Source organism: Martes martes (assembly GCF_963455335.1).
Source record: "Martes martes genome assembly, chromosome: 4".
Classification (NCBI taxonomy): Eukaryota; Metazoa; Chordata; class Mammalia; order Carnivora; family Mustelidae; genus Martes; species Martes martes.
This window is the reverse complement of record NC_137891.1, coordinates 189,852,016-189,874,907: the sequence shown is the minus strand read 5'-3', so window position 1 is coordinate 189,874,907 and position 22,892 is coordinate 189,852,016. Positions and strand designations below refer to the sequence as shown.

General features: G+C 65.0%; 2 protein-coding genes across 2 annotated transcripts in view; one reads left to right on the top strand and one right to left on the bottom strand.

The window, feature by feature from the left end:
- Positions 1–281: 281 nt before the first annotated feature.
- PRXL2B (peroxiredoxin like 2B) lies at positions 282–3,223 on the top strand. Its single transcript, XM_080801320.1, has 7 exons — positions 282–407; positions 556–760; positions 1,334–1,385; positions 1,898–1,961; positions 2,046–2,121; positions 2,405–2,523; positions 3,033–3,223. The coding sequence occupies exons 1-7, from the start codon at positions 345–347 to the stop codon at positions 3,057–3,059; spliced, it is 606 nt and encodes a 201-aa protein (XP_080657446.1). The 5' UTR covers positions 282–344; the 3' UTR covers positions 3,060–3,223.
- A 1,348-nt stretch (positions 3,224–4,571) lies between these two features.
- MMEL1 (membrane metalloendopeptidase like 1) overlaps positions 4,572–22,892 on the bottom strand; it is a gene marked incomplete at both ends in the record, with an annotated part of 30,603 nt that continues 12,282 nt past the window's right edge. The window contains 22 exons of the mRNA XM_080801748.1: positions 4,572–4,671; positions 4,761–4,837; positions 5,244–5,339; positions 5,902–5,967; positions 6,087–6,220; positions 7,123–7,242; positions 7,635–7,693; positions 7,970–8,073; positions 8,392–8,475; positions 8,960–9,058; positions 9,518–9,646; positions 10,860–10,953; positions 11,353–11,489; positions 14,573–14,662; positions 14,751–14,885; positions 16,251–16,316; positions 16,830–16,948; positions 17,286–17,381; positions 18,700–18,780; positions 19,047–19,208; positions 20,191–20,250; positions 20,936–21,013. Of these exons, the coding sequence (XP_080657874.1) occupies positions 4,572–4,671; positions 4,761–4,837; positions 5,244–5,339; positions 5,902–5,967; positions 6,087–6,220; positions 7,123–7,242; positions 7,635–7,693; positions 7,970–8,073; positions 8,392–8,475; positions 8,960–9,058; positions 9,518–9,646; positions 10,860–10,953; positions 11,353–11,489; positions 14,573–14,662; positions 14,751–14,885; positions 16,251–16,316; positions 16,830–16,948; positions 17,286–17,381; positions 18,700–18,780; positions 19,047–19,208; positions 20,191–20,250; positions 20,936–21,013 (2,186 nt within the window). The remainder of the gene's footprint in view (positions 4,672–4,760; positions 4,838–5,243; positions 5,340–5,901; positions 5,968–6,086; positions 6,221–7,122; positions 7,243–7,634; positions 7,694–7,969; positions 8,074–8,391; positions 8,476–8,959; positions 9,059–9,517; positions 9,647–10,859; positions 10,954–11,352; positions 11,490–14,572; positions 14,663–14,750; positions 14,886–16,250; positions 16,317–16,829; positions 16,949–17,285; positions 17,382–18,699; positions 18,781–19,046; positions 19,209–20,190; positions 20,251–20,935; positions 21,014–22,892) is intronic.

The window sequence follows — 22,892 nt, the reverse complement described above, 5'->3', positions numbered from 1 at the left end:
TGCCCGCCAAGCCGCTCGCCCCCGGACCCCCGAGCCGGGACCCCGCGCGCTCCCCCGCCGCACCCGGGCCCCCAGCGGGGCCGCGCCCTGGCGACGCGGCTCCGTGCGCAGGCGCACCGCGTGCCCGCGCCCGTCCCCGCCGCTCCTCCAGCGCAGGGACGCCATTGGCCGCCGGCTTATGCATATGCAAAACACATCACCTGGCGGGGTGGGGCGGGGCCGGCAGATCTGCCGGGACGCGGTCGCGGGCTGGGGGCGTGGCCTGCGGGAGGGGTGTGGCCAAGCCGGCCGGGAGCGGGGCCGCAGAGGGAGCGGGGCGCAGGGGAGCGGGGTGGCAGGAAGACATGAGCGCGGTGGACCTTGCCCGCGTGGGCGCCTGCGTCCTGAAGCATGCGGTGACCGGGGAGGTGAGGCCAGACGAGCGCGGGACGGCGGGTGTGCCCTGGCACCGGCATCCTGGACCGGCGTCGGGGTCCCGGGAGGGTCGTGGTGGGGCTGGCGGTGCCGACGCGCTTGGGCAGTGGTCCAGCGCCACCCCTTGTCCACCCCACGCAGGCCGTGGAGCTGCGGAGTCTGTGGCGCGAGCAGGCGTGCGTGGTGGCCGGCCTGCGGCGCTTCGGCTGCTCCGTGTGTCGCTGGATCGCGCGGGACCTCAGCAGCCTCAAGGGGCTACTGGACCAGCACGGCGTGCGCCTGGTGGGCGTGGGCCCCGAGGCCCTGGGCCTGCAGGAGTTCCTGGACGGGGGCTACTTCTCAGGAGGTGCCTGTGCTCTCCTCTCCCAGAGCTGGAGCCCGGCCAGCTGCCTTGAGACCCCCCCCCCCCAAGCTCAGGGCATTGGTCATCCCCTCCTTGCCCAGCCCTGACCCTTCTCACTCCAGGACCTCCAGTCGTCTTTCCTAGGTTCTCCACCTTCTGCCCTTACCCGCGTCCCCCAAGCATGACGCCCCTTCCGCTGGGCACAGTGGCACGGCCTGGTGCTGATGGCCTCGGGTACTCACCACCTCCCCAGGAGCCTGCAGGAGCAGCTGGGACAAGGCTGCTGCTTGCCACCACACTCCCACCCTGCGAGCCTCCTCTCCCTGGCTCTCAGGATTTGCCCTCCCAGAGCCCTGGGCCAAGGGGCAGGGTCCAGATGAGTCCTGCTCTTCCCTTTCTCTGTCCCCTCTGGGTCTCCACCCCTCCTCTAGCAGTGGGGATGCTCAGCTCCCCTCTGCTCCACTCTCCTCCCCCCCTGTCCTGGCTGGACAAGAAGGGGAGAGGCGGGCTGGGTGCAGGAGGGTGGGCCAGGTGGTGGATGGGCCTGAGTGCACCCCTGGGGCCTTTGCTTTCCAGAGCTCTACCTGGATGAGAGCAAGCAGTTCTACAGGGAGCTGGGCTTCAGGCGGTGAGTGGGGGACCCTGCCTCCTCACCGTCTCCCTGTTGGCCTCTTCCCGGGCATGCGGCTCTGGCGGCATCCACTGCTCAGCTGGTCCTGCAGGGCTGTCTCCTGGGGGTTGGTACAACTGTGGGTTCGGCTTCTCACCCAAGGTCAAGCCCGGGCAGGCTGCAGAGGGGGCCTGGAGCCATCAGAGTCCCTCCAGTGCCTGCGTCATATGCTTGTCGCTCGGCCTGATTAGTGGCAGAAGCTGAGCCACCTCCTCCCCGCTCACCCTGACTGGGGGCCAGGCCACCCTCCCTAGATCTTCTGTGGGGCCCCAGACCTGCTGACCCTGGGCTGGGTGCCCTCCAGCTCTGGCCGGTTGCTGGCCTGGCTGCCCCAGGACCCCTGAGTCCCTGGTGAGATGAGGTGAAGCTCGCTTGCATGAACTGGTCCGTGCACCTTGTAGAGTCTGGGGACAGGCGCTGGGTCTTCAGAGAGGAGCCAGAGCCTGGACAATCCAGCTGTCCCTTTGCAGGTACAACAGCTTGAGCATCGTGCCGGCCGCCCTGGGGAAGCCCGTGCGCGATGTGGCCCTCAAGGTTTGTGCCCGCCAAGGCTGGGTGGGACTTGGGGTGGTGGGACTTCCCTCTAGGGCTGACCCGGACCTGCTTCCCTCCCTCCAGGCCAAAGCTGTCGGCATCCAGGGGAACCTGTCTGGGGACCTGCTACAGAGCGGAGGGCTGTTGGTAGTTACCAAAGGTGGGCTGGGGAAGGGCGTCAGAGGCCAGTGCCTGGTCCCACGGGGTGGGAAGGCCTTGCTGAAGCTGGCCGTGTGCCCTGACCCTTCTCCTTTACTCGGCTTTGTTTCTCTTGTCAGGTCTTCTCTGTGGGGTGACATAGTTCTTGGCTTAGCTGGGTGGGGCATGGTCAGAATGGCCCACTGGTCAGGGCAGCCAGGCGGGGTCACGGAAGAAGGCTGTTCTGTCCTCCTGGCCTGCAGGGGTACCCTAACCGCACCCCCCCCCCCCCCCCGCTGATGTAGGTGGTGACAGAGTGTTGCTACACTTCGTTCAGAAGTCCCCAGGCGACTATGTTCCCCAGGAGCGCATCCTGCAGGCCCTGGGCCTCTCTGCGGAGGGCCGTGCCAGTGAGTTGTCCCAGGTGAGCTTGGGCCTGGGCGGGGGTGGGGCGGGAGGACACGGCCTGCTGAGAACAACCCGTGGCGCACACCCACCTTCCCTGGGTTGAGCGCTGGGTGTGGCCAGGTGTTAGGCTGGACCTTGCAGCTTCAGGTCATTTTGCGCTTGTGGCAGCCCAGGATGTCACTGTCACCCCAGTCTGCAGAGGGGTAACGGGCTAAGAGCAGTGGGGAACCGGGGGCAGGCTGGCTGGACCCGTGGGCACAGCAGGGCCCTCCCCAGACGACAGTAGTCTACCCAGGGGTGCAGGGCAGACAATCCGCCTGTCCTCTAAACCTCGGTGGGGGGGGGGGGTGCGGGGCTCATCCCAGGTGAACATAGCCAGCATCCGTGAGGTCCTGGGGGCTGGCCTTCTGTGCCCGAATGAGGGAAGTGTCCAGCACTTGGGCCCCAGACAGCTGGTGGGTGGGACAAGCTGCCCTTGACTCCGGGAAGGCTGGCGGGCCTGACGGGGCCTCTGCTGCTCCACAGTGTGATGAAGAAGTGTGCACAGGGTGAACCCCCGGGGCCTCTGGAGATCTCGAGGCGGCTGCTGGCTTGGGCCTGCTGGGAGCCGGACGTGAAGTCTTCCCGGGACGGCTGGACTGGGGCACTAAGCTCTGCTGGGTCCCAGGGCGGCCGTGAGCATTAAACCAGGTTTCCTCGTTGGCTCTGAGCCCCGAGTCTTTGGCTCCTCTATCTCTGTCGGTGCCCCCCGCCCCCGGCCAGCAGGGCGGCCAGGGGTCCGCAGGCTTCCCTGGGAGGGGGTGGGGAGTGCTGGAAATGCCCCTGCAGCCTCCCTGGTGATGTCAGGCCTGTGGCACAGGAGAGTCAGGGGTCTGAGGACGGGCCCGGGGTGCGGAGGCTAAGGGTGGGATCGGGAACCCAGGAGAGAGCCCGGCCTGGAGGGGTCGGGCTCACTGCTCACGTCTGCTGGGTTCCGGGGAGGAGGTGGTCTCATACAGCTGCTGGAGCATGATGGACAGTGGGACTTAGGGAGACGAAGGACCTTCCCTGATGGGATGGGTCATTTGCCCCCTGCTGGGGGTGGCGGGGTGGGGGTGGGGGTGGGGGAGTCTTGGCCCCGCTGGTTCAGCCGGCTCCCCCAGGGCCACTCCTTGGCAGCAGGCACTGGAGCCTAACGTGTCCAGAGTGGAAACCTGCCCCCGCCACCCTTGTCAGGGGCTCTCCGGTCTGGTGGGTTCAGATGACTGTCTCAGCACCTCCCGTCCCCCCCTGGCCTGGCCTCGGTGACCACAGTGGCCTCCCAGCTGGCCTCCCAGCTTCCTCCCACTTTACCCACCCCTGCCCATTCAGTCCTTCTCTTGAGGGTCATTTAAAAACCCAGGGTAGGTGACAATGTCCCTGTGTGGTTTAACTCCTCCACTGGCCTCTAGTTACACAAACGCTCAGTTCTGAGCTATGGCTCCTTAGTCCCCTTGGCCCACCTGCCAACCTCAGCAGCCCTTCCTCCCCTCTGAAAGGGAGGATTGCAGAGGCCCAGTATGTGGAGATATCCTGGTCACTGCTGTGCCCACAGCCCGGGGCGCTGGGGACGGTCAGCAGGAGTGATCCCCGTCCACACGGTACCCTGCTGTTTCCCTCCCGGCTGCCGCTCTGCCCAAGGCCCCCACTTTGGCCACCAGCAGCCAGTGCTTCTGGCCTGGGGGATCGCCACCCCGACTGGCCCTGGGGCCCTCCTGAACAGACAAGGCCACTGACTTCTTTGAAGCGTTTACTTAGCTCAAGGCTGAAGCGCACAGACAGCCGACAAGGACGCTTTGGAGAGCAGGTGCAGACAGTTAAACAGGTCTACGGGGCCGGGGCGCAGCGGCCCTGGCCTCCAGCGCGGAGAGCCCCGGCGGCGCCGCTCTCCCGGGGGGCCGCGGCTGCGCTCCAGGCGCGGGGCGGGATGCGTGCTGGCCTCGCCTGCTGCTCCGGCTGCGCGGAAGGGACGCCCGGCTCCGCGGAAGGGACGCCCGGCTCCGGGCGGCGGGTGTGCGTGGGCCACGCAGTGCGGCTCGCCCATGGCTACCAGACGCGGCAGCGCTCCTGCGGGTGCATGTGGGTGCCCTGGGCGCAGTGGAAGGCTTCCGCGAAGGCCGCCAGGTTCTGCAGCGAGCCCAGCACCCTGAGGGCGACCGGGGGCCTGAGCCGGCCTCCCTGGCTGTGCGGGCTGGGGGGTGGGGGGTCTGCCCGCAGGTAGCGGGGGCTACTTGCCTGTACTTCAGGGGGCTGTGCACGTCGGTCTTGATGGACTGTATGGCAAACTCGGGCCGGTAGGACCCGCACCACACCTGTGGGCGTAGGAAGGGCGGGGCTGCGGGCCTGCGGGGAGGGCGGGCCTGGGGGGATGGGACGGGGGAATAAGGGGGGCCCTGTGGGGATCCAGGCGCAGGCGGGGCGGGCCTGGGGTGGCAGGGCCGGGCCTGTGGTCTCATTTCTTTCTAGGCATGAGGGAGTCCCGCCTGTCCCAGGCCGCCCCTTCTCGGCGCGGGGAAGGGAGCCCAGCTCCACCGGAACCCTCGGGGCTCCAATCCCCGGCCACCCTTTCCCTCTAGGAACCTTTCCAGGCTTGTAAGTTCTGGTTCTGCCTGGCTTGCCCGCTCTCCACACCCCTGGAAGCATCCCATAGTGGAGGCCCTCCTCCGGCTGGTTCCCAGGGGGCCCGGCGGCCGGCCGGGTGGGGGCTGGGGCCGCTACCTGCGCGTAGTTGATGAAGAACAGCTGGGCGTAGCTGAGCTCCAGTCCCGGTAGCTGCCGGTCCCTGCCGCCTTCTGCCGTCCACTTCAGGTAAGCCTGCAGGTGCCAGACCGGAGCTGGGCCCAGGCCTGCCCTCGCTCCCGGGGGCACACCAGCCCGTAGGGACTCTGGAGTTCCGGCGCCAAGGCCTACTACTCCTGGTGGAGGTCCTGCTTCTGCAGCTTACGGCCCTTTGAGCACCCCCAGGGACGGTCACTCCTTCCTTAAAGGCCTCGAGGTCAACTCAGGGCTCCGCTGGCTGGGCTCGGGCAGACGGCCACGCAGGACCCACCCGGAATGAGGAAAGAGGCCCAGGGCCTGGGGCTGCAGGGGTAGGGGTGCTGCCGCGGCCGGTGGGTATGTGGGGAGTGTCACTGTCTCACATGGAGATGGACAGCGGCTACCCCAGAGGTCGAAGGCTCCTCTAAGGTCGGGACGAAAGGTGGGCAGAACAGCCAGGTGCCTGCCTGCCTGCCTGCGGCCAGGTCGGCTCCCCCGGGCCCCCGCTGCCTCCCAGGACCGATGGAGGCGGGTTCCGGGGTACGCCTTGGCTTGGGCGGGGCACCGTCTCTGCCTGAGCGAGGCGCCCGTCCTTGAGGGGCCCCCCGCTCGGACCCACCTTGTATGCCTGCCGCACCCCTCCGTTGTCAGCGATGTTCTCCCCGAGCGTGCTGAAGCCGTTCACCTGTGCGCAGGACCGGGGATGGCAGAGGGGGTGGTGGCCGGAGCCGCCTTGCCTCCCCCGGGGCCCAGGGCTGGGGTGTGGGCCCCCCGGGGGTGGCGGCGCGGCCGGGGCTCGCTCACGTTTTGGTTGTCCGCCAGATCCCAGGAGTAGTTCCCGTACTGGCGCACCATGCACTCCGACTGCTGCCGGAAGTGCTGGGCCGAGAAGTTGCTCCACCAGTCCCGCATGTTGCCGTTCTTGTCGAAGTTCCGGCCTGGGTGGGCACAGGTGGGCTGCCACACGGCCGTCCCTGCCCAGGGCCAGCCTCCCCACAGGTGCTCCCGGGAGCCCCAGTAGCTAGAGCGCGTGTGTGAGCAGGGAACGGGCCCCGGAAGGACACTGGCCTGCTTGAAAGGTCAGCACGATGTCAGCGGGCTGCTCTGGCCTGGGAGGGGGGCTTTGGGAGTCTCCCGTGCCACCCCCGAGGTCAGGGCCTGGGCTGTCTGGTCTCAGGGTTTAAGACCCTTGCTGGGGTGTCCAAACTGTCTGGACCCCAGGTAAGGGGAGCATGTGGTCCTGCGGGGGACAAGAGGCTGCCCTCAGAAGGTCAAGGGGTCAAGGCCGGTGGGAGAGCCAGCCTTGCTGGGCTGCTGCGGGAGCCTGTGTGCACGGTCACAGGCCACTAGATCCAGGCAGGTGTCCCCAGCCTATGGTGCGGGGCAGGAACATTGGGTCAGCACATCCCTAGGCTGGAGGATGCTGGCTGTCCTGGAATGACACCGGTCGGGCTCCAGGGCAGGACCTGCGGCTTCGAGCTGCCCGGGTGATGGTGTCCCTGTCTCCACGTCACAGACCCAGGGAGGGCCAGCGAGTGCGGTGGGGGCAGGGTCAGGCCCTTGTGCCCTCTCCTCCATGGCTCTGCCTAGAGCAAGAGGCCCAACTGGGACCTGCCATTCAGGACCTGTCCTGCCCGCATAGCTCCCCTGGGGACCTGGCGAGTCCTTCCCACGCCCTGGGCTTCAGCGTCCCCATCTGAATCCTGAAGGGCTTGATCGGATGGCCCAGGGGCCCTGTCCCTCAGTCCCCTCCCGGGACTGCGGCTCGGTGCAGAGGGGAGGAGTGTGTGGGTGTGTGACTTGGCGGTGTCACTCTGAGCACCCCACGGAGCTTCCCTACCATTGTCGTCAAATCCGTGAGTGATCTCGTGCCCAATCACCATCCCAATGCCCCCGAAGTTCAGGGCCTGGGGCTGCTCCTTGCTGAAGAAAGGGGGCTGCAGAATCCCAGCGGGGAACACTGCTCGGGGACAGGTGGGGGCAGCCCTGAGCGCGCGCACCCCCGTGGGCCAGCTCGGGGCGGCCCCCCTGGGGCTCCTGCCTCGGGACCCCGTGGCCCAGGAGGCGGGGCTCCAAACGGGCCCACGTTCCAGACAAGAAAGTCAGGGCCCGGAGCCGAGGGCCAGGGCCAGTGCGCAGCAGATCCGGGCTCTTCCCACGGTTCTCAGCCGCCTTTGGGGCGGGGTGTGCAGCCCCTGTCTCAGGACCCCCCACCGCACACAAAGGAGAGGAATGTCCCCACAGCTGGGGTGATGGGTGAAGTTCCTACAGGTGGGGGGAGGTTCTCTCCCGGGCACGGGCTGGGGTGCCCCCCAGGAGGAGGGGCTGGGGTCGGTCAGGGCATGGACGTACCTATCTGGTTCCGGTTTGGGGAGTAGAACGCGTTAACCACGGCTGCCCCGATGATCCAGCTGTGATGAACAGGCGGTCGGTCTCCTGGAGCCCGTGGCTCCGAGCCCTCCCTCCCGCCCCCCTGCTGGCTTCAGTGTCCCTTCGGGCTCGTGTCAGGGTGGCTGTGCCATGAGACCGGTGTCGCCCACAGCCAGGGCGAGGTCTGGGCAGTCCACAGATCCGAATCCTCCCCGAGCCCCAAAGCAAAGGCACAGTGGGCTCTGAGTCGCACCCAGCGCCCCGCCCAGCGGGCCCCGTCCTCGGCCCACCGGCTGCCGCGAGCCGCCCCCACTCACAGGTTCTGGTCCACTTTCTCCCGTAGCTTCTTGAGGCTCCGCTGGGCTCCAGCCTTGAGGTTCTGAAGACCATTTTCAAAGTACTGGTCCTCAGAGAAGTTCAGCTATGGGAGAGGGGCGGTCACAGCCGGGGCGGAGGGCAGGGGGCCAAGAGTGGCTGGGGACGGGCCGTGGGGCTGGCCCAGTAGTCCTGTGCAAGGCCAGCGGGCTCTGGGTGCGGGTGGAGGAGGGGGCCTTTGGTGGCTCGGGTCTCCCCGTCTGACTCTGGAGCCACCCACCCAGGGAGGGGGCCGGGTTAGTGCCAGCACCGCCTGCCGGGGCCCTGGAGGCTCCTGGTTCGCAGGACTGGGTCGGGGGCCCATCGGGGTCGGGTGAGGGGATGGGGAGGTTCTGGAGGCCCCTGGGCTGCCGGCGGGGCGTACATTGGAGTACTCGTCGTCGAGATGCTTATTCCTCTCCTCCATGATGTAGTCTGGGTACCCGATCTGCTCCCGGATGTGCATGGCCTAGGGAGGACATCGGGCCAGTCTGTGCCCGCCCCACCACGGGGATCCTGGCTCTGCCCCTCGCTGCACTGCCCTGCGGGCAAGGGGCTCAGGGACACGGGCCCTCTGTGCCAGCTGTGGGGAGGTTTAATGGGGACAGATGTGGACCAGCTCAGCCCCAAGCCCAAGGTCTGCCTGACAGCCAGCCAGGGTGTGACGGGGCGAGGGCTGGACGGAGGCGCTCAGCTTCCCTTTGTCACATTGGCCCAGAGGGGCTTCTGCTCCGAGGTCATGGCCACCCACACCTGTTCCCAGGGGTGCTGCGGGGGGTCTCCCACAGTTGGCTTCTGGTCCCGCCTCTGCCCACAGCCTCTTTCTGGGCAAGCCACACCCAGCCTCAGTGTCTTCATCTGTGAAGCGGGTGTGATGATGGTCCCCCCGGGACCCCACGCTGGGGCTGCCCTCTCCTGGCGGGAAGCCCTCGGGGCTCCAGCCGCCCGCCCACCTTCTCCTGGGCCTTCTTCTTGGATGCCTCGTCCATCCAGCCCAGCTCGTCCAGGGTCTCCACGAACACTGCCCGCACCTTGTTGATGAGCTCTCGGACCTGGGGGGAGTGCATGGCCCTTGTCCTGCACAACCAGCTTTGGGGTCTCTGCGGGGGTCGGGTCCGGAGCCCCGTCCCTGCTGTGGCGTTGGGGTGGGGATGAGGGATGATCCCCATGGGGACAGGGATCGTGGCTGTCAGTATTTCACCTGGGTGGGCCTGGGACCTGCCCACCCCTGGACTCCTAGCCCGTAGGACCCGTTCCTTTTCCCTGACAGAACTGTAAGGTTGGGGGTAGGGCCTCTGGCCTCCCCATGGGAGGGGCGCCGGGCACACGTGAGCTCCCAAGATCACTGAGCACACTCGGGCAACTGGGGGGCCCTTGGTCTTCCTACCCCGGGAGCCAGGAGTCACCACATGGGGCTGGGACCCCCCCCCCCGCCACGGTGGGCCAGCGTCCCTGCGGGGAGAAGCACCTGGACCCGGGCCACGGACCATGGACAGGGGCGGAGCACCCACCGCGTCCTTGCTGTCTCCGGGGAAGGCCTCCCTGACGTAGAGGGAGCCCACGGCGCTCTCCATGTTGCTGTTGACGTAGCTGACACACTCCCGCCAGCGCACCTCCTCCACCGTCGTGCCGTACAGCGCCTGCGGCGGCCGGTCACGTTCACGCTCATTCACTGCTGCCTTCACCAGCACCTGCTTCCCTGTCCTCGGCCTCGGGGAGCCCAGGAGCCAGTGGGGGGCGCGGAGGAACTCAGAGTCCCCTATGAGGTCTAGCCACAGGCGAGGGCAGGACCGAGAGCGCAGTGTTCGGGGGAGGGCGCCCGACTCGGGCTCTGGGTTGTGCCTTTACCCCGGGGCGGTGGCAGGGCCCTACTCAGCCCCCAGTGCCTCCTTGCCCCCTGTTCTTGCCACCCTGGCCTGGCTGTCTGGATTCTGACCACACGGACTCCAGCCCCACCCAAAAGCACAGGCTCGTGTTGACGCTGGAGGCCCTGGGGGCCCGATCCAGTTCAGCTGCAGCCCCCCAGTTCTGTGGCCCCCAGTTTTCCCATCACCAGAGAGGAGATGCTTGGTTAGTCATGTCTCCAACCCAGCGTGACAAGCAGGGGACCAGAGGTGCCCCCAACTGCTCTGCCGTGTTTTCCTGGTGCGCTGCAGGACTTCTGCCCGTCCCAGTTCTCTAGCGAGGAACCAGAGTCCCCCTCACTCCCTCGCCTCCTCCCCCATTTGGACCCCAGCCGTCTGCCGTAGACCCCTCTGCCTGCTGCTGATGCCCTGGTCCGACCTGTCACCCCGCCTGGATGACGGCACCTGTCTGCAGTCTGATTCCACGCCCCCTCCGATCATTGTCCCAGAACAGCCACCGAGACCACAGGGCTTCCCAGTGGGTCCCCTGCTCTGCCCTGACTGTACCCCAGTCCACCTCCAGAGCAGCCGGAATGACCATGCCGGCAGGACGCCAGCTTGTGGGTCCCACTCTTACCGCCTCGGCGACTTTCAGGGCGTGGGGAATCCATGCATCGGTCCCATGATTGCTGGCCCCATCTCTCTCCCTGACCTCATCGTCCTTTCCCTCACATGGCCCCGCGGTGCTCCCTGCCTTGGGAATCTGCCCCTGTCCCTCTCTCCTCAAGGTCTCCAGCGTCACCGTCACGGAGAGGCTCTCCCGTCCCTTCTCCTGCTGTCCCACTGCTGCTTCTGAAGGAGGGGACTTCCGGCAGGTACCTTGTCAGGCTCCTCTATGGCTCTGACCCCAGGGCGGACCTTGGTGTTTGGCCCACAGCGGGCGCTCCGTACCGTAAACCGAGTGAGCCAATGGCAGGACAGGGCAGGGGCTGCCTCTGCGGGGCCTCACCTTGCGGTAGTTGGCCCGAGCCTCCTTGAACCGCTGGCTCAGGCTGCTGATGCGGTCCAGCACCAGACGCCAGACCAGGTAGTTCTGCACGGTCCTGAGGGCGGGGGGCAGAGCATGGGTATGGAACAGGGCGTGCGATATGCCCAGAGAGATTATTGGTCTTACGGGCTCTTGGTCGGCAGGTTCTGTGCCGAGCAGAGAGCTCGCTGCAGGCGGGTGGCGGAGAAAGCCTCGAGGACGAGCCCCAGATACGGCCTGTCTGCTCCCCGATGCTTGAGACACCTCGAGGGGGCTTCGCATCTCTCTCTAAGGCTCTGTCCGCCACGAACGTTGACCCGCTCCTGTCCCTCACTCCCTGAGCAAAGGCCCCCTGGGGTCCTCTCCCGTCAGGAGAAGCGGCAGGGGCGGGGGCAGGGGCCGGGGCAGGGGCGGGGGCAGGGGCCGGGGCAGGGGGGGGGGGCCGAAGCCTCCGGGCCCTCCCCTGGGTCCTCACCTGGCTGAGTAGACATCGATGATGTCTTCAAGGTTCTGGAGGTAGGGGATGCCGTAGACCACCACTTCTTCGTCCGGCAGCAGTTTGATGTGGACGGAGGACAGCACAGATTGTATGAAGAGCGTCCAGTTAAAGCCCTGGGGAGGGCGGGCACGGAGGGAGAGAGGGAGAGACAGAGAGGTAGACACAGCTCCTGGGCATCCGGGAAATCCAGCTCCCCCCAAAGAATACTCAGAGAACGAGAGAGAAATCACAGATGATCAGAATCGGGGGAGGGCGGGTGGCATTCGCAAGCGCCTACAGACTGCAGTCAGAGATTATGCCGATGTGTTTAAAAACTTCAGTGTGGTGGGAAAATTCCTGAAAAAAAACCCCCCACAACTTGGCAAAATGACCGAAGAGTAGCTAATACAGTCTTCTACGTAATAAACAGGTCTTTAATTGGAAATACTCCCACAAAGACATTTCCACACTCATCCGGCTCTCCCAGTGGATGGTATCTGATGTGTAAAGAAGACACACCGCCAACCCCCTGAACGTCCCAGGAGAGAGAAGGGAAGTCGGAACGATGACGCCGAGAGTCACTTCATACTAAAATAAGGATATCACAATAAGAAGGTAACAGGCTGTCTCATTGATGATCGTAGATACAAAAACCTTAAGAAAAATCTTAGGAATTAGGACTTATCTGTACCTGTATAAAATGGATAATACATCACAGTCAAATTCCATTTAGTCAAGCAGTTCAAGTTCGGTGCGGTATTGGAAAATCGAATCCTGTAACTCACTGTGATGACGGGATAAAGCAGGAAAATCCCACCCTAATTTTGATGGATGCGGAAAGGAAAATATTTGTTAAATGTCATATCTGTCCAGGATAGAAACTCTTAGTGGACTAGAAGCAGAAGGTGAGTTCGCTAATCTGATGAAGGGGATCTGTGTACGACAGCGGCGACGACAGCAACAAACGTGTCTGCGGCCAACAGGAAGATGGTGGACTGGGGCAGCTTCCTCCCTTAGGAAGGAAACAAGATGTGCACTATCACTGTCCCTGTCAGAACTCGTGTGTGCACTGGGTAACACCGCCGTGTGTATGGTCAGAACCTCTGTATGCCAACAACAAAAAATACGAAGATATGTTACAAAATGAGGCCCTTCATAACAGTATAAAAAAAGCCAAACGGCTAAGAATAAATCTGACGAGAGATGCGTAAGGCATCTTACGAGGACTTTCCATACACTGCCGTTGGGGACAGCAGCTCTGCACACAGGAGCAAAGTCTGGCGCTGTCTGCTGAAGATGGACGTATGTGTGTTCTGTGACCTGGCCATCTCATCCCTAGGTCGACACCCGACAGCAGCGCGCGCATGTGCACCCCAAAAGACATGTGCTAGAATGAGCGCGGCCACTTTATTCAGAAGAGCCCAGAATGGGATCTGACCCAGAGGTCTAAAAAGAGTACAGCAGGGGCGTAATTGCGCGTTCCCAGAATGGGTCACACAGTAGTCAGGATGAGGGAAACTTGCCCGATGCCCAGTGAGATAGGGTATAAGGACGGCGAGGCTCCCCTAGAAGACGCAGGGCGAGAGAGGCCCTGTGCAAACGAGCCAACTTGCCTGGTTCTGATGTTGCTTCTTGTGGTGGGAGAAGTCGGGGTGGTGGCTGCTTCGGGGAAGGGCAGGGGCAGGACCAAGAAGAGGGGGTCTGTGGTGGCTCTGATCTGAGTAAGGCCTGTGCGCACGTGCTCACGGGGAGGCGAGTCTAAGCATTATAAGTGCATCACGCACCAGACGGCCCAAGGCCCGGCTCCCAGAACATCCCCGGGGCCGCTCCCGTGCCATCTCCGTGGCGTGGCACCTGCGGGCCATCGGAGTTCTCTTTCTTCCCTCCCCACATTTAGCACAGTTGCAAACCCTATGGGGTCCACCTTCGATATGGCTCCAGCAGCCCCCTCTCACCGCGTCTGCTGACAGTTGGCCCAGCGGCCCCCATCTCCTGCCCGGGCCGTGCTGCAGGCTAGTCCTCAGTGTGAGTCAAGTCGGTGCCCCAGACCCCCATCTCGCAGCATCAAGGCCAGTGCCCTGGAAGTCCGGCCCGGTGCACCCTGTCACCTCCCGGGCCTCCTCTGCCCTCCAGCGGCCTTGCGGCTCCTGCCTCAGGACCTTGGTCTTTGCTGCCCCTCTGTTTGGGCCGCATGTCCCAGGCGGTCCCTCCTCCAAGACTTCTCAGCTGCCTGTGGTGGCCCCTCCTGGCTGCCATCGTCCCACCCTCTCCCTGCTTTCCGACGCCCTGCAAGTCCTGCTCTTTGTCGCTCCCGGCCCGCACGGCCGCGCGGGCGCCAGGTGGGGGGATTGCCTGCGCGGTTCCTGGATGTGGCAGTGCCAGAGCAGGGCCTGGCCCCCCAACGTGCGAGCTGGGGGGTGGGCCAGTTACTGGGCTATCTTGAGGGGGTGGCCACAGCAGGTCCTCACTGGGAGCCCGTGCCAAGGAAGAGGGCAGGATCCGGGGACCATGGAGCCTTCCGGAACACCAAGTGCCCCGAGCCCTGGGCAGGAGTCCCCTGAGTTTTCCTGTTCTGTTCTGCAGCTCTAAACACAGCATTTTCTGATCAGGAGTTAGGCGCTTTGGTTTCCATCCCCCTGTCGTCTCCTCCCTCCGACTTTGGCTCCGTCCCTGCTCAGGCCTTCTGCCCTCTGACTTCAGCTCTGTCCTCACCCACCGTCTCCGCCCTTTGACTTGGCCTCCACCGTAAGGTTGGCGATGGCACTTCTGCCCCTCCTGAGGGGGGCTGCAGGACAAGCTGGGGGCTCAGGGTGGCCAGCCAGCAGAGTTTGGGGTTGGGTGAGGTGCTCCCCTCTCTCTGACTCTTCCCAGCCCCCGGCCCCTGCGCGTAAGCCTGGCCAGGGAGGGAGGGCTTGAGGGTGTGGTGGTGTGGGGCAGCCTTCAGTCTGGGGTGGGCGGGTCGGTGGGGCAGACGTGGGGATGGTGACCGAGACCCCTGGGTGGGCGTCCCCCTGGCTCGGGTTAATCAGCAACACTCCCAGGCTCGTTTCCTGCTCAGAAAAGTGGGGTCATTGCGGCAGCCGTCTCATAGATGGGGGCCCTGTGGCCCTGGACAGCCCAGCTGCCACCTGCTGTCCCATGTGAGAGCGCCCCTGGGGTGTGCGCGCGGGATCCTTCTGAGGCTTAGCGGATGGGGAGGGCGTGGGGGGGGACTCACCTTCAGGCCAAACTTGTTCTGGAGGTCCTCCAGGCTCATCCGGTGGTACAGGGTGGTGACGTCATGCCTCTCCTCCTGGGGGGCCGTGGCCTGCACAGGAGCGGGGGGGGGGGGCAGGAGGTCACGCTGGGGCGGGCGGCCGGGCCCATCCCCCGCCCCGCGCCGGGCCCGGCCTCACGTTCGCCAGCTGCGTCTCCAGCTCTAGCACCTGCGCCATGTCCTCGCGCACCAGGTCGCTGTTCTCCGGGAGGCTCATGTCCGCCCGCAGCATGGAGGCCACCGACGTCATGAACTGCAGGTAGGCTTCCCGCACCTGCGCCAAAGGACCGGGACGGAGCCCGGCGGCCTTGCCGCCTTGGCCCCCGTGGGGCTCTCTGTGGGGCGCGGGTGGGCTTGTGACAGGAAGCAGCCCCCCGGGAGGCTCGCAGGGCCAAGCTCGGCTGGCGGTGATGGCAGGGCCCGTGAGCCCCGGGACGGGGGTCTCCGGACTCTCCGCCCCCCCAAACCCCAGTCCCCGCCCTGTCCCCCAGGCCGGGGCCTCGGCTGCTGCTCACGCTCCCAGAATCGGCTGAACGGGAGCTGGAGGCCCGTCGGAGCGGACCTTCTCCCCGCACCTGCATGGTCGCCTGCACACGGAGCCCACGTCCTGCCTGCTCAGAGCGCCCTCCGGCTCCACCCCTGTCCACCCCTGCCAGCTCGGCCACCCCGTGCCCCTGAGCTCCTGCAGGACCAGAGACCTATTCTGCCTGGCTTCGTGGCTGTGTGTAAAGTGCGGGGCACACAGCAGGTGCTTAATGAAGGTCCGGGGCTGGCCCAGGGCCGTTGGCTGGGCTGCCCTCTCCAGGCTCAGCCCTAGGGTCACAAAGTGGGTACTGAGGATGGATGTCCCTCCTGGGCCTGCTTTCTCGGGACCCCATTCTGGGAGGGGCTTCCCTCATCCCACAGAGGAGCCACGGGGCACGTCCTCCGGCAGAAGGCCGGCGTATCCGCCTTGTCCTGCCCATGCTGCCCGGCATGAGGCCGTGTGGATGCCCTGCCCCTGCTCCAGCCGCCTGGTCTGGTTCTCTCAGCTCCACTGCCCCACCCCAGGGCTCTTCTGTCAGCCACGCTCAGCCTTTCTCCTGGCTGGGCCCCTCCTTCCCAGCCTAGCTCATAGGCCCCTCCACCGGGAAGCCCACCATACTGCTTCCCCACCGTGGGTCATTTTGCAACTTCTGCCTGTCACAGGCTGCGGCCTGGCTCTTCCTTCTACCCTATTTGGCTCCTCATCTCCCTCCTCCCCTGATGTAGGAGCTGAGTGCATAAGGCGCAGCCTGGGCGGGGGTGGCTGGTGTTCAGATCTCAGCGGGCTCTCGCAGCAGATCTGCGGTGTGGCCGCAGCCCTGCACTGTACGACAGGCATGTGGGGTGTGACCCGCGGGGTTATGGGCCAAGCTGAGCTTGTCCCCACATATGGCAGGGCATGCCGGGGGACGGTCCCTTTGATGACGCCGAAGGTCGCGCTTAGCTTGTCCACAGGCCTCGGAGCCCCCTGCAGATGCTCACAGAGGCTGTGGGTGGCGAGGGTCACGGGGTCACAAGGAGAAGCTGGACCACGGGTGGGCCCTGCAGTGATGGGTGGGAGGGCAGAGGGGCCTGCAGGAAAGAGCCGGGGGAGCCGGGGGTCAGCCTGACTCACCTTCCGGTTGCCGCCCTCGTTGAAATAGTACTCTCGGGACGGCATGCCCAAGGTGGGCTGGTCTATCTGGAGACACAGAGGGGGTGAAGCTGCGCGAGGAGCCGGGGGTCCCTCCGCAGCCTGGCTGAGGAGGGCACCAGCTCCCTCCGCTCCCCCCTGAACTGGGCCCGGTGGAAACATGGGGTCCACCAGGATGGGGCCCTGAGGTCCCGGCCCTGCCCTGCGAGGGATGGGTGGAGGGCTGCGGGGGCTGGACTGCAGGGTGGGCCCAGAGGTGGCCCCATGGCACCCTTGCCCTCCTGGAGCACTATGGCCCAGCTGTGGCCCGTGGGGGCTTTCTGAGGTCAGCCTTCCAGCCCTGGTGCCAGGGCCCCCGACAGCCCAAGAAACGGCTTGGCACACAGGCCAGCTTCCCTGACCAGGGCCTGAGCAGGACATGGACGGGAGCAGGGCTTGGGGACACACCCCTGGAGCTCACCCGCTCCCCAGAGCCAGCCCTGGCCGGCTCCCCGCGGCCCTGAGTGCGCCCCAGCCAGGCACGAGGGCCCCGGCTTTCCCCGGCCCCCGTGCGGCTCGTACGTAGATGATGTGCCGGCTGGAGTTCTGGTCGTCGTTCCAGATGAAGAGGTCGATGAGGACGCGTCTGTTGAACTGCGCGTTCATCAGCGCCAGCTGCTGCTCCAGCTCCCACCTGGGGCCTGGGGGTCCGCACCTCGGGCTGGAGCCTGGCTGGGCTCCTGGGGTCCCAGCCGGGCCCCTGCTGGACTCCGGGTCCCAGATCCCGTCGGGGCCTCCTGAGCCCCTGCCTGGCTTGTGGTGGCAAGGACGCGGTGGGCCCCGGGGGCTGGAGGGACTCAAGGGACCCGCTTCCCTCAACGGGGCCCAGAGAATAGCTGGGCCCGTGTGCGGGGAGGTGAGGGCTCCTGAGGGGTCGGGCAGGGGCCCCACCGGCAGCCGGGACACACTGGCCCGCAGGAGCCTGGAGGGGCTCAGCTACGAGCAGCCCCGGGCGGAGTCGCCCGGCCCTGGCCTTACCTACGCTCTCGTTCCACCTCTCCATGGTCACCGGCCAGCCGCCCATCAGGTCCAGGATGTTCAGCAGGGGCTGCGAGTCTCGTTTCTCTATGATGCCTGAGAGGCGAGGAGGGGTCACTCACGCAAGCACGCAGCGGGGGTGCACCTTCTCATGGGCCCGCGGGACACCGCCTGCCTGGCGCCGAGCCCGGTCCCCATCAGACGCTGCAGCGTCAGACACGGAGGGGCCTGACGGACGCAGCTGCGACTGGAGTCCGGGGCTCGGTGAGAGCAGGTGGGCAGGCAGGAGGAGGGTTGGGGGTGGGCAAGCCAGCCTGGGGGAGGCCCTGTGGCCCGGGAGTGCTCCGAGAGGTGCCCCGTGGGCAGCCCTGGGCACTCTGGTCTGGGTGGGGGCCCCTGGGGAGCCCCAGCAGCGTGGCCCATGGAACACAGGCCACAAACAAGTTCTCCGGGGCAGCGAGGGTTTGGCTGGGAGCTTGGGAACTTCCATCACACAGAAGATGAAGGTGGGGACACAGGGGCCTCGGGGCGGTCAGGTGATGTCTCCTCTCCCTGACCCACCTTCGGCAGCCCAGCTTGGGCAGCTAAGCCCAGCTTAGCCAGAGGCCCCCACCTCAATTTCCCATTCTAGTAATTTTCTGATCACAGACCCCACCCTGCGCCTGTGCTAGAAATCCCCACGCTGTTTCGCCCGTGGAAAATCCCACCACAGACGGCCCTGCGCCCGTCTGGACAGCCCCAAATAAAGTCAGCCTCACCGTCCTTCACAAGCGTCGTGCTAATACTTTACCAGTGAGCATGTGCACATGCACACATGCAACCATGTGAATGAATGCACACATGCACACACAACCACATGCACACACGTCCACGTGCATGTACACGCACATGTCCACATGCATGCACACACATCCACGTGAATGAATGCATGCGTGCACACATGTACACATACATCCACGTGCATCCACATACGCACACACATCCATGTGAATGAATGCACACGTGCATATACCTACAGCACACACATCCATGTGAATGCATGCATGCACACACATGTCCACCTGCACGCACACACCCACACGCATGTTCATCAGCACACACACATGCACACATGTGTGCACACACACATCCATGTGCATGCATGTGCACCTTCCCCGGGGCTTCTAGGTGGGCCCCTCACTGTTTTCCCCTGCCTGGGTAGTGTGGCCCTGGGCTGGGGTCAGGGTGTAGACAGGGTCACAGGCAGCTGGTAGCAAGGCCGTGTCCTCAGGGGAGCTTGGGCCCAGTGGTCCGCGGGGGGCACAGCCCCTCTGGCATGAATCCTGAGTGGTGTGCCCCTCTCCATGCTGTGCTACAGGGGTTGTGGGTCCCGGAGCACTTCCCCTACCCTGCAACCCCTCCATCCCCCACTCACTCTCATTCATGCAGGAGCGGTACAGCATCTTGGCTTTCTGCACAGCTGGCCTGTCCTTGGTGGTGGAATTCTCCAGCACTCCTGTGGGCAGAGGAGGAAGGTGGATGGAGGCCTGAGGCGGCTGCACAGAGAGCCAGGTCAAAGGTCGCAGTGCCCCCCTCCCCCCATTCAGTGACAGGTGGTCCCTCTGTCCCCGCAGCCCTTTATCCAGGGGGATTTCTTCTCCCCTTGCTCGCTGGACCAAGGCGGACCCAGCAGCCGGTCCCGCTGGCCTCATGGCCACCCTAGAGTGGGGCAGATGCCCAGCATCACCCCAGCTCCACGTCCAAGGTCACAGCTGCTCTCACCTTTGAGGATGACCTCCAGCTCGTCTCGAAGGATGTCAAAGACGCTGTATCGGGAGTTGGTCTCGGGGATCACGTGACGCCGCAGCCAGCCTCCGCACGCGTACTGGTAGAAGTCGTCGCATGGCTCCCTGGACGGGTCCATGTTCTGGAGGATCCTGGCGGCTACTCGTGGAGACGGTGGGGAGGGAGGGGGGGCACCTGGTTACGGGTGGCTTGTGGACTGTTGGATAATTGATCCTGGCTGTGTGCCCCCGGGAGTGTCCGTCACCCTCTCTGAGCCTCTGTGAGTTGGGAAGCAGGAATTCAAGTTCTAGGCGACGACTTATTAGTCACATGACCTGGGACCCTGGGACTTTTCTGCTCTTCGTGTCCACGTTTGCAAACCTGGGACGCCCGCAGTCTGGGCGCCCAGGAGGTACTCTGCTGGGGGCCCTGGCCCTGGAACCCCCTCACTCACTGGTGTGTCTGTGGGGGAGGGGGCTCTTACCCACCACGCGGGGTTTGTCTGCAATTAGAGGAGACGGCTTGGCCTCTAGCAGCCCGAGTGTGCGGGGTAGGTGGGGTCTGGGGTTCCCGGTGGCAGGCTCTCCGCGGAGGCGGCCAGGCTGGACCCCCCCTCACGGCCCCCCGAATCTGGGACCCTCCCTCGCCTTCTGTCCCTTCTGGAGCCTGGCAGGAAGCACCAGCTTGAGTGCCTGTCCATGCCCCCAACGTGGTCAGAAAAATCTCATTTCTGAGTTTTCACTGGTGTTTCTTCTGGCCATTTTCACTCTTTTCAGTCTGCAAATAGCAGCGTACGGACTCCAATGTGTCGACAAATTTGTGGGAGGAAACTCGTCTGTTCATGTGACCTTTCTTTCTGTAACCGCAAGAAGCCCCAGCCCAGCACGACCTCCCTCCCCGTCACGGGGGCCTCGGAGGGGGGGCGGGCGGCTTCTGGGGGTGCGGGGATGGGAAGTGGGAGCACCCCTCTTTGCCTAGCCCACTGCAGGGGCCCCACCGGCAAGCAGGACCAGGGTCCGCCTGCCAGTCCCTGTGCCACGTCTGAGGTGGCTCCCCTGGGCCTTTGGGGGGCTTGGGCCAGCATCACGGGAGGCCCCCGACCCCGGGCAAGGCTGTGGAAGGTGGGGGGAAGGGGGCTCACCTGCTATCACACAACCGGGGCTGGTGCAGATTTCGCCCATCTCCTTGGGCCATTGGACGGCTGTGGGCAGGATGCGTTGTGAGCAAGAGGGGAGGCAGAGCAGGACAGGGTGAGGCGGGGTCAGTCTGCTGGGGCGGGCAGGGCCAGGCTTCAGACCACCCCCAGCTCCCAGGGTCAGTCCAACCTGCGACCCCGAGTCCTCCCAGGTGGCCCAGGACGGGGCCTGGAGCGAGGTGGGCCTCACGCCGGCATCAGTCCTGCTGGGAACTGGGAGCCTCTTGACACCTTCTGCCTCCACTGACCCCCAGAGCTTCTCTGGATCCCCGGGACCGCAGCTGCCCTTCTGCCCTCCTACCTCTCTGCCAGCCAGCTCTCGCCCCTGTCACCTCCTCCAGGCAGCCTGTCCGTGCTGCCCGTCTCTGCACATTGCGGCCCCCTGACACCCCCTACGTGGGGCTAGCTGATTGTATAAAGGGACACCTGCGCAGTCTCAGGGACGGCACCCCAAGCCTGGGGGTAACTCATGCTGGTTTCCTGGAGCCCAAGGAACACCCTGCATCCAGCTCATGGCTGTACCCCTGTCTTGTCCCATCTTTCTATGGGGTTCTGGGGCCCCGGGACTCTGGGGAGTAGGAGGCCCCACTCCCGGCTGCACACCCTGGACTGCCGAGCCGCCCAGCCCACAGGAGGCCCAGTCTCCAGCCCACCTGCTGGGGCCGTGTTTTGATAGGGAAGGCAGAGCTACCTCGGGGCTTTCGTTTTACAATGGTCTTCTCTTCCTCTGAGAAGCCAAGCCGGGCGGGAAAGAGTGTCAGCTGCTTCCCTGGGGAGAGACACTGCGCTCAGCTCCGGCCTCCAGCCCCACCCTGGGGTACCTCGGGGCTTGCCGGGACGGGCCTGGCATCGTGCTGCAGGGCGGGGGTCCGGGGCGCTCGGATCGCTGCCTGCCTCCTTGTGGCCGGGCCTGGTCACCAGGGTCACCCAGCAGAACATGTGTGGGGGAGAGGGCCCTGTGGGCTTGTCCCCCTCATTACGCTCCAGAGCCGCCCCACCCAGGCCGCCCCACCCTTCTCTGCCGGGGGCCAGAGGGTTCCTGATGCAGGACCTCCTTCCCCTCTGACTGCCTCTTCTATCTCGGGGCCACGGGCCACACCGGGCAAGGTGGACAGTCTTGGAGTCCTACGGAGGCAGGTACGACAGGCTCATTCCCGGGGAAAGGAGGTCACTTTCACTTTCTGACCCATTGGCCACCTTCCCTCCATCCCTCCCCTGCACAGGATCGGGGCATTGCCTCGTCAGCATCAGGATCTTCTGGGTGGTTGTCAATTCTACCTGGAGCGGGGGTGGGGAAGGGGTGAGGGGGAGGGACAGGGGAGAAGCAGGTCTGGGGAGCGGGCATGCCTGGCCTAGCCACCTACAGAGCTGGCTTGTGGATGGTTTCCTCCACCAGGGAGGCGCATGGAGACCTGCTGGGAAGGAAGGAATAGGGCCTCATGCAGGTCAGAGGCTGCAGAGGGTGCAGGGAGCTGCCCAAATGTTGGGGACACTCGCCGGGCTCCTGGCCATCGGAAGGAACGCTTATGAGACATGGGGACTGGGCGGGGTGGGCGTTTCTCCCCTGCCCGTTGCTGCTGCTCTTCCCGGGCACCGTCGTTCATCCGTCAGCCCCACGTTTGTGGATTACCAGCCCCAGAGCCAGGCACTGAAGATACAGAGTCCGACCCGGGTCCCGCCTCAGGGAGCCCAGCCCCGCGGACCCAGGAGAACAGTGCTGATCGCAACCGGAAGTGAAGTGGTCGTCGGTGCCAAGGCATGGCTGTCCCACGGGTGTTTGTCGGGCTCGTTAACCCAGAGCCCTGGGACGAGAACTAGACCTTGGACCCCAAAGGGCCACCCCCTCAGGGACAGTGGACGGGAAGGACAGGACGTCCGAGCTCTGGCCACAGACATGACGAGGAGGAGAAGGGATTTTTGCTTCTGATCAGGATGAGGACAGTTGGAGGAGACCGCGGCTCCCTCCCCAGGGAGGGGAACAAGCTGCAGATACAAAAACTGGGAGGTCGGCCCACCTGACCTGCCGGAGCGCGGTGGGCAGGAAGCCCACAGAGCCGAATTCCAGACAGGGAGGGGCGCTCCCCAGAGACAGTGGCCTGTGGCAGCCTTCCCCTGGGCAAGGAGCCTGTGAGGGCAGACGCTGTGGGCTGGCGCCAGGGGTGGGGCTCCACACGGCACCCCCACCTGCCAGGTCCTTCTCACAGGACCTTTCCTGAGGGCACAGGCAGGGCAGGAAAGCCGAGAGATATCTCCCCACAGGAGGAAGCAGGCAAATGTGGCCCATCCTCAGAAAAGCCCTAGATAGTCCGAGGACGTGGACTCGGGGGACCAGATGTCAGAGAGCAGACAAAACGCTCAGCGCTTATGACAGTTCGGTAAAGGGTCTGGTCCAGGAGACGCGAAGCGGATCGAGGTATGGGGTGAATGCCCAGATAAACGGAAGTGATAAGAAAGGACTGAAACGAAGAATTAGTTTTATAGGCTTCACAACACACCGAACCTGAACAAGAAAGAATCCGTGTCGCCGTGGGTGATCCAGACCACGGCACAAAGGAAAAAGACAAAACAGACAGAGGAAAACACCCCCAAATCCCCAAACGACGCAGCCCTCCCCCGCCAAAAGTCAGCGTGGGAGCTTCTTACAGAAC